This window comes from Corvus brachyrhynchos, unplaced genomic scaffold (assembly GCF_000691975.1).
Source record: "Corvus brachyrhynchos isolate BGI_N302 unplaced genomic scaffold, ASM69197v1 scaffold99, whole genome shotgun sequence".
In the NCBI taxonomy this organism is placed as follows: Eukaryota; Metazoa; Chordata; class Aves; order Passeriformes; family Corvidae; genus Corvus; species Corvus brachyrhynchos.
This window is the reverse complement of record NW_008239778.1, coordinates 513994-531932: the sequence shown is the minus strand read 5'-3', so window position 1 is coordinate 531932 and position 17939 is coordinate 513994. Positions and strand designations below refer to the sequence as shown.

Here is a 17939-nt window from a genome sequence, read left to right as displayed (position 1 = left end):
TCACCGGCACCTCACGGGCAGCGCTCCCGTTGGTACAAAATTTATTGAGTAACGCGGAAAGTGGGGAAACAACAACGCGCGGGGTGAGGGGGACGAGCGGGGTACAGTGGAGGGGGCACACGAACACGCTGTTGAATATCAACAGTACTAAGAGGGGCGGGATTAGGCGTAGAGATCCTCGCGGTCGGCGGAGTAAACCTCCCCCTCCTGCAGCAGCGCGAAGTTGAGGAAGTGAGAGGGGCGGTGGACCTCGTGGTAAAACTCCTTGGGGTTGGCGAGCTGCAGCTCGTACTTCATGTTGGGGTCGTGGCGGACACCTGGAAGAGAGAGAGGGTCATCGCTACTGCCTCCTCCAGCCTTCAGGAGCCTAACAAAGCTCTCCACCCGCCTACGATCATTTCCATGCCAGAAGAGAGAGTTCCAAACCCACAGAATCATCCCTCTTTGGGTTTCCCCCCCCGAAGACATTTACAGTCCTTTTGTGCTAGTTGAGGGTTCTGTCACTCTCATTTCCTGACCCCTTCTCCAGCTGCCCGTGGTGTTCATGATACCAGGACCTCCCTACTGGGAACAGCTTCTCTCTTGCATTTTCCATTATCTCTTCTGCTTGACAGGGATTAATTATTCAGTGGCGATAGACCATGCACTACAATCCAGACAGACATGGCATCTATTTTTCCTCTCTATCACTTTGCTCTCTTGCCACCAAAAAAATCATTGAACTGACATCCCAGTGCTGGTACTAAGGAAAGTTCAGGGCACAGTGCTGATATCCCTGCCAGCTGCTCTGAGGAAGCTTTGGAGTGGGTAAGGAACTATTCCCTCCTCCCCAGGCTCCCCACACTGCCTCCTTTTCCCCTCCCCTTCCCAGGCCAGCTCACCCATGAAGTTGTAGTTCCAGGAGCCCTGTGCGGGGACCATGAAGAAGCCGAGGAAGCGGTCGGACAGGAGCATCTGCACCCTCTCGTAGTGGGAGGGGAGGTAACCCTTGGGATTGTTTCCTTTGTCCGTGTTCTGCCGGCCCCACTCGTACCCGCTCGGGGTCAGTTTGTAGGCTGTCAACGTGCAGGAGCCAGGGGTGAAACTGAAAAGGAGAAGACATGAGGCAAGTCAGACTCACCTGGGGCGGAGCAGGGAAAGCAGGAATGAACCAGCAATCCCTTTCTGCCAATTTTATTTTGAGAGTTCCCCAGCACTGCAGCAACACACCCCTGAGAGGGGCACCAGAAGCCTCCCTGCCCCTCACCTGCAGGTGATGATGATGGTCTTCTCCCCATCCCAGGAGGGGTTGTCAGCCATGACCTTGGCATGGGTGGTGACATCCTGTGGTGAGAGCTGAGGGGACTCATTTGGTTGGGTGTGAATCCATCCCAGAGGTTCCATTTCCTGACAAAAAGAGAGTGGTTTGGAGAAAAATCAAAACCACTTAAAATGAGACCATTTCAAGCCTGGCAAAAAGGATAGAGAGATCAAAGGCTTCCCCCTCACTTGATCTCAATTAGATTTGGCTTCAGGCTGAGCTCTTTCAGTCCTGCAACAAACCAAAGACCAAGAGAAGCTGCCCCACCACCTCAGGTCCTCGTTACTGACCTTCCACCCACCCTGGAAGCTGAACCTCAACTCACCTTGAGATACTCGTGCTGTGGCAGCTGCCCTGGGAGGTGCACGGTCTGGTGTGTCCCCCACTGGGGCACCATCACAATGCACCGGATCTCCTTCACCTGGGGGTTGTCTGGAGGGCTCACTCCATACAGGTAACCTGCAATCTAAAACACACATCTGCCTTAAAAAGCCAGAAGGAATCTCTGTGTAACTGTGAGAGTGGGAACTCCTTAATTGCTGAGGAGATCATCAGAGGGATTCATGTGGACAAACAACAGCAGGTTCCCAGCCCTTCACCAGGAGTTCCCCCCTGGTGTGTTTGAGTGGGGCACAGCTGTAACAAACTCCCTGCACACTCACCTGGGCCCGCAGATCTGAGATGCAGATGAACTTCTTCAACACATTTTTGGGAAGAATGTAGGTGTAACCTGTCTCCTTTATGTCATCTGATGAGACATAGATGTGGTTTGTCCGCAGGTGGAGATTGGCAGCAGAAATTGCTCTGCGAGGAGGAGACCACGATCAGACGGGGCACAAATCCTCCCTGAGCATTCCAACCCTTTCCACCACCCCTGCCTGTCTTCCTACCTGACCCTCCACTCAGTCTTGGAGGAGAAAGTCTGGGTTTCGTAGTTGCTGGTGGTGGAGGTGATGATTTCATCCCCGTGTTTGTTCACCGTGCGGGTCTGTGTGGCTGTCAGCTGTGACTGCTCCTTGGTTTGCTTCTCGATTTCTGCAATCTGCTGCCTCTGCTGAGATGGGGCAGAGATCTCCATGCCCAGGATGATGTCTCGGATCTCTGACTGGGTCAGGGATGCAACATTCACGCTGGAAGAGAAAATCCACCCAGCCACCAAGTCAGGCATTTCAAAATACATTCTGGAGCTTTCTCACCAAGGCACAAGCTCAGAACGTTCACTCTGGGCATTATGATAAATAAACCCACAAGTTTTTAAACGAGAGGGGTCAAACCATGTGATGCTGAGATCAGGCAAGACTTGGTGCAGACATTTTTATCTGCCTTACCAGCAAGTTATTAATAATAACTAGATTCCCTACAAAGCTGAGTTCACTGACACTTGGCCACAGCCCTTAGGGCAGGAAGGAAAGGCTGGCAGGATTATGGCAGCTACACAGTGGCTTACTTGTTCTTCTTGCCATAGTCAGCAAGGATGAGATCCTTCAGCTGCACCTCCACCTTGATCCACTCCTCATCTGTCAGGGTTGGCCAGATGTGGTGAGGCTCAGTGATGGTTGTCTTGTCTGGCTTCAGGATAACTTTGGCTCGATCATTATTCACGTGCAGCGCCCGGAGAATCAGGATCAGACGGGAGAATGCCTTGGAGATGAAAAAAAGATGGAGTTAGAAAGAAGAAAATTAAATATACAAGGCCCTAGTACAGCATTCCTCTGTTTGGGCACATGGGAACTGCCAGTGAAATCCATCTAAAGGAAAATCCAGGCAGATTCAGAGCCAAGTGCTCCCAAACAACAAATCAGAAATATCTGAGGCCTTGGTTCCTGCCTCATTTATCAGCAGCAAAGCAAAATGCAGGGGACATATCTGTGCTTACTGTGTAAGAAGAGATTGTTTTCAGCCAGTCATCATAGAGATTGAAGAGAACCATCTGGGGTTCAGTGGCCTTCAGGATGAGATCACCAAACTTCTCCACTTTCAGACAGGCCTGGAAGGGCAGCTGCAACTCCGAGCCTTTGATCACAATATTGGGGAAATCCAGCAAGTGCACCTGGAGTTTATCAAGAGGGATTAGCTCACAACTAGTGCAGAACATCACAGGACACAGAACTGTCCTGTTATCACCCACAGATTTTACACATCCTCGTGGAGCTGCATCCTTACCTCAAGTGGGTCCAGCATGCCCTTCCGTGTCACTATGATCTGCTTTGGCTGCTCCTCCACGGGAAGGGATCGGATCAAGGCAGCCACTTCTTCAGCAGTCTTCCACTTGGCCAGCTACAGAAAGACAGCAGGGTTAGAGAAATGTCCCCCTGCTCTCCAGCAGTGTCTCCATGTCTCTGGGAACCAGAGGGACACAAACCAAATTCTAAAATTATGACTGGAATTTATGGCTTGCTGCAGATCAGTGACAAGGCCCAGCATTTCCTCCTTACTGATCACAGAGGGCAGTTCCCATTCCTGGGGCTCACTTACTCCTGAGTGGCTCAGAAGAAACAGCTGGCTACTCCACCTCCCTGGATTTGCCACCTGAGTTTTCTTGCTGCACTGGATGTACAGCCAAGTGCAGAGTGATTTGTGCAACAGGAAGCACAGCACCATTCATCAAGCTCTGCTGGATGATATGGAGCCTTTACACCTCAGAGCCTCAAAATCCTTTCAGCAGCAATGCCTGTGTTCTTCCACTTTTATGTTCCACACTCCTGCCTGCCTGACCACTCGGGACTTTGGAGCTCTAAAGTCATTAAGGAGTAGGAAGATGAAGATCTGTGTGATGTTTTCTGCTAAGTGAGTGTCCCAAGCAGTCAGACCCACCCTGGCTCACACCCAAGGCACAGCCAGGCCCTCCCTACCTGTCCCAGACGCTTCTGTCCTGCCCACACAGATGTGTGGATGATCTTCAGGAAGAGCTGTCCAGTTCTGGGATTGAAGATGAAAATGGCTCCGTTGATGGGTTTTGTGGTCAAATTCCCTTCAAAAGTCTGAGGAAACAAGTGAGAGTCAGAAGTGCAGGGAGATAAATGGAGCCCAGCCACACTTTTACACAACAGCCAACTCTGTGTGCCTTGAGCAGGAGCTGTGTGGGAGATGTAAGAGCTGATCTGTGCACACTGCAAAAATCTGGGTCCGTGTGTTGACTCCCAGTTTTCCATCACGCATGGAAACCTCCACCCCTTTCAGTCCTTCCCCTGAGACAGCCCTCTGGCCTCACCTTGTGGATGGTGACTCTGTACACGTTGGTGTCATCCACAAACCAGATGATCTGGTTGGAGAAGAGCTCCCCATAGTTCTGGGAGGACAGGTAGGGCTCTGTGGGCTCCGAGGAGTAGAGCTGCAGCCCTTTGCGGATTCGTTCCCTCAACACATACAGGGCAGGGTTTGCTTTCATGATTTTGGCCATGGCCTGCTGGATCAGAGGTTTGCTCCCAGGGAACCAGTTCCCATAAGCACTGAAGAAGGAAAACAGAAGACCAAGTTGTTACCATTAGATCTGAAGAGGCAACAGCCACACAAGTCTTTCCATGCAGCAGTCAGGCTCCTTTTGACCAGCTGAAAATGCAACTTTGTACTGCAGTGTGACTTCTGTAATGTCCCTGGGAGTTGGTCACCTGTGGTTTTTCTCTACACCTCCTCAGTGGGAAGCCACAGCCCACACATGCTACAGAATCCCAGAAGAGCTGTACCTTCTCTAACAAACACATTGGAGAATTGATTTCTGACTTTCCCCCTAGTTTCCAGTGAGAAATAGCTGCCCCCACTTGTAGGGGCCTTGAAACAAGGCCTGTCCTTCAGCTCCAAGAACAGTCTGACAGAAATATCCTAAGTAACAAATTATTAATGAACTGGGGGAACTGAACCACTACTATTGAGCAAAACTAGGCAACCTGAGATGCCTTATCCCTCTCACTGCACATCTCCAGCTTCTGCCTTCTCCCCTCATCCTCCTGCCTGGAATACAACCCGGTCTGGAGATGTGCTGAGACAATACCCACAAGCCACCAGTTACAAACCTACAAATTAAAGCACAGAAGGTGCAGCTCTCACCTGTGCAGGTTGTAGGCCAGATCAATGGCGATGAGCACCCCAGTGGGAGAGGGGTAGATGCTCATGTTGTCTGTGGTGTAGTCCAGGAACTTGGCCCTGGCGTAGCGCTCGATGTCGTGGGAATCGTAGTCGCCCCAGCGCAGCTGGATGTCTATCCAATACTTCTGGGTGGTGGTGCTGTCCATCACATCCCTGAGGAGAAAGCAAGCCACAAGTTCATCCTGCACAAAACTCTCCTGCAGTAATTGTCACCAAGCATGGACACTGCAGCCAGCTCATATCCACATTCCACCCTGGAAAGGGACTCTACTGTTCTCATCACACAGCAGTGAAGGCAGAGGCTGTTCAAAGGTTTAAACAAAGCAGCAGTGAGTCCACTGCTGTGTAGTCACGAGGATCATCTCCCCCAGGGACTGTCTGGTGAGGATTCAGTGAGAATTCACTTCAGATTCTGGCCCTGGGCCAGCTCAGCTTTGTGGGGTTTCCAGAAGAACCTTCAAGAGCTCAGGGAAAAGTTCACCCAGAGAACAGGAGCAAAGGCAGCGTTGGCGTTCTGCAGAAGGCAGTGCCGGGAGGTGCTGCAACCACCCACCCAAACAACCCTGTGCTTTGGTGGACACAACCTCCAGTGTCCCCAGATAAAACCAACCCTAGATGCCCAAGAGACACAGAGGCTCTGCACGACAGGCTCAGCAGCTCTGCTCTGCAGGAATATCGAGGAGAGGGGAAAGGGAAACTCACTTGGAATCTGCCAGCAATGATGGACGTGACACATTCCACTTGTAGGAAGCAAAGAGAAGGATATCTGCACACGAGGAATTCATCTTGTAGGACTTCCTGGGATGGATTGTCTCTTTCTGCACTGTCTCAATCTCCAGAGCATCCAGCTCTTGATCAAATACCTGGGGAAAAGGCAGTCAAAGATGAGCTGTGTTCAAGCAATCCAGATAAGGAATCTATCCTCAACACTGAGGCAGCCAGGAAAATCCCATTTCCTCCCTTTCTCTGCCAAATTGCTGGAGGGCGACTGATCCTGCTCCAAAAGGGCACAGAAACAAACCAAGCCAACACTGCTCACCTGACACAAATCCATGACAATGCTCTCGTGGATCTTCTGCCACAAGTGAGCTCGGAAAATCTGAATGAGGGAAATCTTCAGCGTGGGGATTTTGCCGTGCATGAAGATCCCTGTCAAATCCAGCTGCACCTGGAACCCAACATATACCTGCAAAGGAAAAGCAGCTGTGAGAACACACAACAGCACGACTGAGGAAGTTTAAAAAATGGAGCATCTCCTGTTAAGGAGGTTTAGTACCTCTGTAAGAGATGTTCTGAGAATTAATTGGATCAATTAACTGCTCTCATCTCAGTGGAAAAGTGGTGTCTGCTCCCAGAGGGACAAACGCCAGGTACTTACATTGGCTCTGTTAATGGTAGGAGACCACCAGAGAGTGAATCTTCTGTTTGGAATTTGGTTCAAACCCGATCTCTGGGCATTTGTCAGCTTCTTCCACTTCATGGATTCCTCAAAGCCACTGGCCTTCTCCCTAGAAAGGGCAGACCATCAACTGCATGAGATGTCCCTCACCTCTGCTGCCATGTGTCACTTGTAACAGAGACAGGAATCAGCCAGGAGCCAGGAGGGTTGCTTCATGCCAAGAAATTTCCGTGGATTTGCAAGAAGTTCAGCTGTAGCTCCCTCCCAGGTGCCCTCACAACTGAACTACACAACGTTCTCAAGTGACCACTGAAAACTCAACAGCAGAAACTCAACAGAATCAGCACAGCCTGAGCCCAGGGCCCACATTAAAGTTCCTCTTACCAGAAGAGACCCTCCCACGTGGGGAAGTAGGTGCCCTTGAAGAGAGTGTGCTCCAAGATCCCTTCCACCCCGCCCAGAGCCTGGATCATGTCTGTGCGGTAATTGTTCAGGTTCCAGAGTTTGCCATCGTGGCGCTGGTGCGTCCACCAGAACGGGTTCTGCTTCAGCACCTGGAGACAACAGCGAGCAGATCATTCACCTGGCTGCACTAATTGTGGGAACCAACATCATGATGATGTCAGTGAACAGGTGAAAAGCCTCATGCCCTCAGTGCCGGGGCACACAGCTCATCTACAACACGAGTTCTGTCAGTACTACTGCACAATTCACACTGGGTGGAATCTCAGGTGATGTTTTTGTCTTTTAGGGACTGGCCTTCTACAGAGCTATCACTAGAGGATTTAAATATATTTTCCCAGTGTTATTAAAACTTACTGTTTTGGAATGCTTGCTTTGAGACCATTTTTTTTTCTCTCTCCTTAATATGCAGTTGCACTAACTGTGATTTTCCCCAATACACTGCAATCTATCAAAATGCTTCAAAAGTGGAAGTACCAGTCAGTACCTGATACTGTTTGAAGTCAGTCCTGACTCTCCATCCTTTATCATAAGCCAGAGTATGCCGGTCCTTCTGGAAAAGGGTGTTAATACGAGGAATCCCCCTGTCCCACGAGTCCTCCAGATCCTCCAGCGTCAGACGCCTGAAGAAAAAAAATCCCCACACTTTGTTACCTCTCAATTTACAGCACTGCATTACTGAGTAGTTCAGCTGATGAGATCACAGAAATGACACAGAGCTCAGGGGACACTCTAAAATGCCAAACACCAGCAAAGTGTTTGCTGTCATCACTGTGAACCCGATGATACCAAACAGGCAAAAGAAAAAGCCCTTGGAAGTGCACAGAACTGCAAATGGGTCTGGTATCAGCTTCTCCTGATGGCCATACCATTTTCCCTTAAGGGTGGCACTTTCTGCCTGCAGAGTCCTCACCTCCTCCAGAGGTAAGAGAGCAGCTTTGCAGGTACCACAGGGTCAGCAAGGTCTCCAAAACCCCCAGACAGCATAAAACTTCCCACTGCTGCCTGTCCTCCCACACACGGACACACACCTGTTCTGGGCTATAGCCTCTTGTCGCTTCAGGGCATACTCTGCCCACACCCTCTGAGAGTCAATGAATTCACTCTCCCATGGCTGGATGTAACGATACAGATTTGGGATGAGCTGGTCCTCCTCATGACTCATTCCCGAGCGGAAGTGAGTGATGCCAACATCTGTCTGCTTGGACCACCTGGAGCAAAGAGACACAAGAATGAGGTAGGAGGAATTGGGACTTCTCTGATCACTGCCATGAGTTACTGTAAAGGCAACACAGCTCTGTACCATGGCATGGTTTAGCACTCTTGGAATATTTTTAGGGGAAAGAGCAGCTAAGAGAACATGCAGCAATTAGAGCAGGAATTAGAGCAGGACAACTCACCTCAGGTCAGACTGAGGGATGAGAACGTGGCCCATGGAGAGCATGCCCAGCCCCCCAAGCTCCTTAGGGGTGTAGAACACCACAGGAGGAAAACGGCTGGGCATTTTGGAATTCAGGCCAATCTTGATCCGAGTCTGGATTTTATTCTCACACTTCACCAGCAAATCAAGCAGCTCCTGAGTATTTACAACAGCTTCCCGAAAATAAGTCATCAAGCCAATCAGAGCTGTATTCCATTTATTGACAATCTAGAAAGAAAAAGAAAGGATCAGCTCCCAGACCACTCCCCAAGCATCTGCAGAAAGCTCTGTCAGAAATCTTCCTCCCCCCTTACCTTAGTGAAGGTTGTGGAGCCAGAGGCCATGAGGATCTGCCTCACTCTGTTGTGAAACCTCTGCATAGACTCGTCATCCACCCGCAGGAAGCACTGAGCCGTGCGCTCCTTGGTGACCTAGAGAGCACAGGCCCATCAGTTCCCTCCTGGGAGCCCCTCTCCAATACATGGGAATCCCATCCAGGGATTGCTCTCCCAGCCCACCTCGTTCTGCAGGTTCCAGACCCCGTCCTTGTGGGTGAACTCCTCGTAGCTGGTGCGGCACTTGGGCAGGATGCGGCACTCGAAGCCGCACATGTTGAACAGCAGGTTGGGGTTGTCCTTGCTGTACACGGACACAAAGCTGTTCTCCCACTGCACCGTGGTCACTGAGCGGGGCAAACGGTTCTTGATATCCCAGAACACAGCACGGCCACTGGAAAACAAGATGTGCACAGTGACACTTAATAATTTGCCCAAGTAACAATTGGGTAAGTTCTCAGAGCTTCTCTAATTTCTCAGGGTTTCAGCATAGACCGCTCACTTCTCACATCCTGAGCACCTATCAGTCTCCAACAGCTTTTTAACACAACTGATTTCCCCCTTTTTCCTATTCTTCTTCTTTCCCAGCTGCAGCACTTACAGGTTCACGTCGTGCTTCATGAGGCGCATCCGAGCATCCCGGGGCCAGCACTTCTTGTTGTTGTAGCCCACAATGTTCTCGTTGTTGGGGTCTGGGTGCTCTGTCAGGTACCGCTGAATCAGGTCTCTTGCCTCGTCAGCTGTAAACCTGGAAACGCATAGAAAAGGATTTGGAATTACATGATTGACCTATCAACACCAGTCTAGCCAGAAAGGTAAGGATTTAATTAGGAAAAGCTGTTTGTCAGCCTGTTTGAAGGTAACTATCCCATTTTTGTATCTTCACAATGAATGGGGGAATTTCATTAGCACAGAGCAACTCAGGGTTTGCGTTATCTTTCCATGAAAAGACAGAAAGGCTTATTTTACCAGTCTCTAATTTACCAAATTCCTAAACAATTGAGATCTTGACATTATTGTGTTTCTATTGACACAATGAAGCTGCAGAAAAACAAACTGAGAAAGCAAGAGGAGACATGTGGACATCCAGTTATCCAGGGAAGTCTGTCAATTCAAATACTCCTGATCTTCAGTAGCAAAGGGAACAAAACCCAGGAGCAGGAGCACACTAATTCTCCCTTGCCTTTGTGTTCACCTGAGGAAAGCAGGGCCCCAGAAATCTCACCTGAAGAAGATGTGAATCCTGTCAATGTATCTGCAGAAGAGGCGAATGGGATGGGCCACCTCCGTGGCAATGTCCTGGAAGCTGAGGAAGTCATTTGGCATCTGGGGAGGCCCAGCCATTTCACTGGCCCGGTGCAGGCCCAGCACCAGCAGGTCCATCACAAGCCCATAGTACTGGACAATGAAGGAAGCAAACTGCAGCCCACGAATAATCCCGTAGGAGTTTGTGTGATTCATGTCCTGAGGAGATGAAGGAGAATTGTGAGAAAACACATCACAACACATCAGAAACCTTTCACCTGAGCAGCTGTTCTTTAGCAGGACCCAGAAGGGGTTTTTTTACTCCCCCATTACTTTTCCCTGGCAAGTCTTGTGTTCTTTCTTTGCCATGGGTCCAAAACCTCCTCCCCCACGAGTCCCTTTTACTACAAACCCCCTTTCCTGACAACAACCATCACCTTGTAGTTGATCACCACGTTGTTCTTGGCTGTCATGTAGTCAGCAATGTTGTGATCAACGATGAGACGCAGCAGCCTGTTGAGTAAGGTCAGGTCAATCTTCTCATACATCTTCTCAAACCGAGATTCCAGCATCACGTTGCACTCCCCTTCACTCGTTTCCCAAACATCCTGCAGGTTATTAATGCCTGAGGGAACAAACAATGTTCTGTTATCTGACACATCAGAGCACAGAAACAGCCCCTGGGTACAGAAACTCAACACAGGTCCTGTAATGCTTGATTTTTCAGGCTCTAGATCTTCCAGTCTATCCAGAAACAGGAGGAAAACTATGTAATCAACTGTAAATGCTGTGCAAGTTGTCCTCCTCCAGTATATAAGTATGTATTAACCTACAAAATACATCTCTGATTGCAATTATTGACTGCAAATTGCAAAGATACAAATTCAGCTCCCAAGGGGACTCATAGGACACAAGTTCCCCCATAGGAAAAATCATTTCTGCACGGAATCCAAGAGCCCACTGACCTTGGCACCACTTGTACACCAGCAGTGGGGGTGGTTCAGTGTCAGCAGGTTTGATCCAAGGAGGGAAGAGTCTTCGCTTATCAGCCTCATACCACAAGTACTGATCCAGATAAGCATCTGTGATCTTCTCCAGGGGCTCAACGTCATAAACAGGGACCAAGTGGCTGTAGAGATCCATGAACTCGATTCCCACCTTAAAAAAAAAAAAAAAAATACGGGGCAATATAGGGCTGATAGTTAAGAGGAAATACGCAAGTTTTTGTGCCACTCAGCTTCTGAATGCAGCATAACATGGCTGGGCTTTCACCAGGGTTTCACTCACCTCCTTGAAGGCTCTCTGAGTCACCTTAAAAAAAAAAAAAAAAAGAGGGGGAAAAACTGAGGCTGATAGTTAAGAGGAAATACGCAAGTTTTTGTGCCACTCAGCTTCTGAATGCAGCATAACATGGCTGGGCTTTCACCAGGGTTTCACTCACCTCCTTGAAGGCTCTCTGAGTCAACAGATGTCGTTTGATTCTGGACAGAGCTTCGTGGGGATTATCATAAGCCTGCTCAATCAAGCCCAGCTCCTCTCTCTGTGACTGATTCAGGCGTGACTTCACACTGAAAACAAGGGAGAACAGCTCAGCGCCTGCACAGGAACAGCCTAATGGCCATTTAACTGCATTAAACTGATGAATGATGATGTTCAACCCGTAATTCTTCACAATCCACATCCCCAAACTTAGAAGCATGGCAGTGGTTTTGCCCAAGTGGCAGAGTCAGTAAGAACTCCCAGTTAAGTTGGCAGTACAAACAACAGGCTTTATCAGATCATCAGGATAAATTTTACACCATACTCAGTCCCGGGAATAACAGCTAACAAAACAGAAACCTTTCCCAGTGCCCCTGAAGATCAAGATCATTTCCCACTGCTTACCTGTAAGCTTCCTTCAGCCTCTCCAGGGCTAAGATCAGCAACTTGGTGTCGTGCTTGTAGGACAGTGGGGGGAAGGGAATGGGGGAGAACCTCCTGCTCTCCAGCCAGTGCACTGTGGTTGTGTACACAGCAACGGCCTCTTCTGCTGTGATGTAAGGCCCATCCTGCAGAACCACACCACCAGAATTAATCAGTGAAAGCTTTCCTACAAAAACAGCATTAATTTGGGCAATTTCAGGGAGGACAGAAGTACCTTTAGGTAGTTATGCTGCCGTTCCTGCTCAGCTTTCAGGTAGAGTCTGGTCAGCCTGCCCAGGTTCTTCTTACAGACGGTTTTGTCGACAGTGGCTCCCCGGCGGATCCGCTCCCGGTTGTAGTGAGCTGTGTTTGTCCACCAGTCAGCTTTGGCCTTCACGTACCTCAGGATCATGTTCTCAATAGGAGTTGGCAGCCCTGGCACCTGGGGAGGGACAGGAACTTGAGGGAAGCAGTAGTGGCAACCTCCCTGCGAGCAGTTCCACTTGGGAGATGTTAAAATTGAACCCAAAGGCCAAGTGAGAGATTTACCTTCCAGGGAATATTGGCCTTCCAGCACCGCCAAGCCTCGCTCAGGTGCTGCAGGATGGTTCTGGCTTTGTTCTGTTTGATCCCTTCTGGCATCATGTCCAGGATGTCATGCATCACAGCTGCCCTGAGCTCCAGGTCGAAGTGAGACTCCACGCGCTGCTTCGTGACAGTCTTTGCGACACCCTTCGAGTGACGGCCTGGAAAAAGCAAAGTCCTTCAGGAATTCTGACACCACTGGGCAGTGATTCTCCTTCTTCCTAATTCAGGAGTGCATGGAGGTGCAGGATGTCTGGAGAAATTACACTGCCAAGACTCTGGAGTAGATGATTAAGTAGCTGTGGAGCAGGGAATCCCACTTCCACTCAGAATCTATTCTGGGGGCACAGAACTTGTAAGAGCTCTAAACTGGTCAATAGCTCTTAGCACTGGCATGGAGCATGGATAAAGACCACCAGTGTAAACAGAAAAGTGGCTGGCAAGCAAACAGTATTAATCTTTACCACACACTCCTCCCACATGCAGGATTTACAGGGTGCTGACCTTCAAACTGCCTGGCCAGCAGATTCCCCAGCCAGCGTTCCAGCAGCGGGGTGATGCCCCTCATGAAGAACAGCCACACTCTCCAGCCTGGAGCCCAGAAACCACAGCCAGGACCTTTGCCCACAGGCCCCTGGAAGAACAGAGACGTGGTAAGATCAGGTTATTTATTGACACTTCAGAATCCCTCCCTTGTTCCTCAGTTTACACAGGGTCAGTATCACATGGAAAGGTGGAACTTACTGTGTTAAACCTGTAGTAGATGAGATGTTTCAGGTCCTTGCACATTCGAATCTGCCTCATCAGTTTGTATTTGTACCGGTACATCCCCGTGAGCTGACCCACGTGGGCAAAGATGTACTGCAGGCCATCTGCCAGCTGAGACATGGAACACAGTCAGTGGTAACAATCAACACCTCAGACATCACCTCCAGCAGCCAGGTTTATTGGACAGAGCATATCAGGCCACACAAAGCTCCTAATGCTGGCTCAGACAATGATCAATTCTTATAAAGTAATATGAAAGCAGAATTTCAGACAATGCTGCAACATTTAGTCTTTGTGCATCCCACAGATGCTATTTTCCATAGAAAATATGCCAATTCTCTTCTCAACTTCCTCTCACCACATTAAAAACAAACAAACCACAAAATGAAAAGAGCCTACCTGAAATGCATCCACATTTCCCAGTCTGTACTGGACGTGGCTGTCCACCCCCAGCTTAGCCAGCCGCAGGACCTCTCGGCACAGATGGAAAGCGTTCCCAAAACGGGATTTTTTTCTTTCCTGAATAAGACAAAATATTCAGAATTTATGTAACAATGTCACAGAAGAATGAAACAACTCCAATTTGATGAGTCTGTACAGCAACTGAGCAGCTGAGGCACTGTGGCCTCTCTTTCTTCACTGGCTACACAATGACCTTCAGGTAAACTCTGCTCTTGTGTACTACAGCACACGGACTGATACCTTAGTGGTGAGGGTCTTCACGGGCTTCAGGTTGAAGTTGTAATCCAAGTGAAGGTAATTCAGGTTCTTTCTGTGGATCAGCAAGTTCAGCATGTTGTAGCCCTGGCGACACACCTGCAGGCCAACTTCCACCCAGTCCAGCTTGGTTGACTGGAAAAACTTGGTAGCCTTGAAGGAGCGGAACAGGTACCTGGAGAGAGCAGAGACCACAATCAGCTCAATCCCCTACACAGATCAGCAGCTCCCCCACTGAACAGACCCCACTCACCTCTTCTTCTGGGCCTTGGGAGGTCTGTGTTTGAGGGCATTCAGGACATAGTATTTCAAGAGCTTCTGGTAGGAGACTCTCACCTTGACTGGCTGTCCTGCCGGGCAGTGCTCGCGGTACCTATGGATAAACCACACTCCAATGCCTCAGCTAACTCACATTCCTCAGAGGAAAGTCTCCAGAAACTCTCCTAAAATCTCTAGAAGCCAGTCACCATGATGTCTTTATTTCATTTTCATTGTAACAAGGTGATAATGCCATGACCACTAGATCAGCCCTGAACCCAGGACAGAACTCACCAGTTCTTCACCAGTGGGATGTCAAGAGCTCTCCGGGTCCTGCCAGACCTCAAATTGAAGGGTCGTGGGGCCCACAGCAAGGCAATGCCATTGGCTGTGTTATCAGTGTAGAGAGGGGTATCCTTCAGGAAAGGTTCCACAAACTCTGGCAACTCAAACTCTTCATCGTCATCAGGCAGTGGTTCCTGGCTCTGAAATACAGAAGCACCACACAAGGTGTTTCCTGGTTGCTTCAGCTCAGTTTTCTGAGTTAAGCAAGTAAAAAAGCCTTCTCTTTGCTCTCATGGAAGAAGTGTGGCTGTACTGAGCATGAGAGAAGCAAAAAGCACTCAACAAGGCAAACTGTGGCTACTAAAGCCCGAGTTAGGTGTTACAGAGGGAACTTCAGAGATACCAGTTCCATGAACACACCAAGGGCAACCAGAAAGATAAATAATCTGTCAGAAGACCCTAACACTGTTAATCAGACATTGAGCTTGATCCTACAGAAGCCAAAGGAAATGACTTTGTGCAACTCCAGAAATAGAAAAAGACTAAAATGACAACGGTTGGGTATTTTGTCAAAGGGCTTGTGCCTTCTCCTGAAATATCTATGCTTGTGTGCTGCTATCAGAACCAAGAGACTAAAGCCCCCTACTCCCACACATAGGGTTTATCACAGTAAACCCAGTGACTCACCTTGACAGAATGTCTGTGTGAAATGGGGTTGATCAGAGGATCGAAGTAAAAAGCTGGGAGATCAGGATCTTCTGTTTTAATGAAAACAACATTTGGAGTATGGTACCTACAATAAAAAATTTGCATTAGAGCCTCTGACAGCCTTTCCCTCCTCTCCTGGCTCTGGAGGCTGCTGCACTTACCAGGTGAGGTGGACATGGTGTGGCAGGTTGTTGTACAGGTACGGGAAAGCAATTTTGTACTCTGTCCTGATGGGCTGCCTGATGATAATTTTGTTGATGTCATTAAATTCATTCCAGTCTTCATCCCTTAAATGAGACAAGAAATTGTTATGCAAGCATTCAGGGTGAGAGAGATGAACACTTGTGACTGAAAACATACCATCAGCCCTTTCCTAGATAACCACTGATCTCTCTCCTAAACCCAACACTTACTGAAGATTGATGTCTCTGACAAGGGGCTCAAACTTGGGACCTCCAGGAATGGCCATGTTCAGTGCCTTGGAAGTGAAGAAGGCTTTGAGGTCGAACAGGTAGAAGTAGTTGTCATCCACCAGGTCAGTGAGCAGCTGGTTGGCCAGGCGGTACAGGGTGGACATCATGGGGAGGGTGAACTGCCAGCGCTGGTACGTGGAGCCATTGACATACCTGGGAAGGACAGAGCATGGACACTCCAGACACAGCCACAGCACAAGCAAAGGACCAGAAATAACCAAACGCCTTTTGCCACCTGTCATTTATCAAGGACAGGTAACACGTGGGCGCCTCTAGGCTGAAAGAAAGGCTGCAGCACTGTTAAGAGACCACTTCTGGACTCCTCCTGCCCAGAAAATGCTGACTGCTCCAGTTCCTCTCCTCCTCTGTGTCCAAAGTGACACAGAAGATCTGTGCACCTTTAGCAAATATCAGTTTCAAATTCCAACTAGACAATCCAGGCTCTCAGCTTTACAGCATGGCCAGAAACATCAGTTTTAACAGCCCTCCAGGACAGAGAGACCTTGCTGGATGCTGAATCATAGAATCCCAGAATGGTTTGGGTTGGAAGGAACCTTAAAGCTCATCTTGTTCCAACCCTTCCACCTTCCACTATCCCAGGTTGCTCAGAGCCCCATCCAACCAGGCCTTGAACACCTCCAGGGATGGGCCAGCCACAGCTCCTCTGAGCAATCTGCAGGCAAAGATGCAGCTTTACAACACTCAGGTTCTCCTTCCCACCCTTGAGGGAAGGTTTTTCTCTCCTCACCAACATCACACAAAGGTTACACACTGCTCTGTACAGGTAATCCATACGTGGTTTGTTTTCTTCCCTTTCCCAGTAAATTGTGCTACCACAGCCACGTACTTCCTATTGTCCTTCAGAGGCTGGTGGTCATAGAACCAGTCCAGCACAGGGGCATCCTCCTCTGGATCCAGCTCCAGCTGAATGGCTTCCAGGGGCTCCACATCCAGGATGTTATCAGCATAATCCAGAGGGGGCTCTTCATCATCAAATGGGGGGAATCTCATCCTCTTGAAGTGACGCCTGTCCCTCTTCTCCCGCCTCATCATAATCCACATGGACCTGCAGGAAATCAGCGGAACATTAAACACGGATTTTATGGTGTATGCACAAGGCTTTGTCCCACCTGGATGAAGCAGAAGGCACCTACCCCCACTGGGCAATGTAGACAGGCTCGATGACCCAGGGGATCTCGTTGACAAAGGAGATGGCGCCGGTGATGTGGTACAGGACAGGAACGTCTCGGATTTGCTCCCAGGGCATGGGCATGTTCTCCAGGAGCTTCAGCACAGCATGAGGCATGTACTTCAGAGCACTGCAACCACAAATCAAGGGAAACCACGCTGGAATGGATCTCAAGAACAGCCATCCACCTGCCACAAGCCCAACTACCTCCCAGTTTTCCCTCCTGCAAGCTGCTCATCTGACCTGTTCAAAAGGCAAATCCGTGAACTCCCCACTCTACCTTTGTACTAGCAAAAGGTTTTCTACTGATTTAGCTCTCATAAATGTTACAAACAAAAATTGAAGTTTTAAGTGGGTTTTTTGAAATTTTTATGGGTAATGGTAAGTTAGTGCAACAGACCATGATGTGCATTAGACAGATCTCTGCACCTGAACAGCCAAGAAGCACTCAGGATGCTTTTCAATCTTGCAAAAAACATATGTTGGCTATTTAATACTCTCTCCAACTTCTTTTAAACCAATGTGTTATGCAGGGTAATGTTTCTTCTCATAAATTCAAAGCAACAACTCATTTTGCTGATCCACTTCAACAACTACCAAGGCAGCAGAGGCGGATCCCCAGACCTCCCGCTCTGTCACACACCGAGGGTCCCTTACCCCAGGTAGACGCGCTTGTCGTGCCGGAACTTCCTATTGGTCATGTCGCCGTGGTCGCGGATGATTTTGCGGACATGCTCAGGGGGCATGTCCTCCTTCTGCGCGTCCACGAACCCGAATTTCCTCTTCTCCGCATAGCGCTTGGCCTGCAGC

At 49.2% G+C, this 17939-nt stretch overlaps 1 protein-coding gene across 1 annotated transcript; it reads right to left on the bottom strand.

Moving 5' to 3' along the window:
• Positions 1 to 24: 24 nt before the first annotated feature.
• Positions 25 to 17933, bottom strand: PRPF8 (pre-mRNA processing factor 8). The gene is made up of 41 exons (XM_008640417.2): positions 17787 to 17933; positions 17095 to 17259; positions 16788 to 17006; positions 15881 to 16093; positions 15629 to 15754; positions 15447 to 15552; positions 14769 to 14959; positions 14470 to 14589; positions 14202 to 14391; positions 13899 to 14018; positions 13476 to 13610; positions 13236 to 13365; positions 12696 to 12892; positions 12382 to 12588; positions 12129 to 12292; positions 11686 to 11812; positions 11210 to 11402; positions 10682 to 10869; positions 10225 to 10463; positions 9601 to 9747; positions 9183 to 9393; positions 8979 to 9095; positions 8645 to 8892; positions 8276 to 8455; positions 7732 to 7867; positions 7167 to 7336; positions 6762 to 6891; positions 6423 to 6569; positions 6086 to 6246; positions 5345 to 5536; positions 4512 to 4749; positions 4153 to 4281; positions 3464 to 3577; positions 3177 to 3350; positions 2748 to 2941; positions 2191 to 2430; positions 1963 to 2104; positions 1626 to 1766; positions 1247 to 1386; positions 882 to 1084; positions 25 to 317 (listed from the first exon to the last, which is right to left on the bottom strand). Exons 1-41 carry the CDS (start codon positions 17873 to 17875, stop codon positions 163 to 165), a joined length of 6828 nt encoding a protein of 2275 aa, XP_008638639.2. The 5' UTR covers positions 17876 to 17933; the 3' UTR covers positions 25 to 162.
• Between the last annotated feature and the right edge of the window lie 6 nt (positions 17934 to 17939).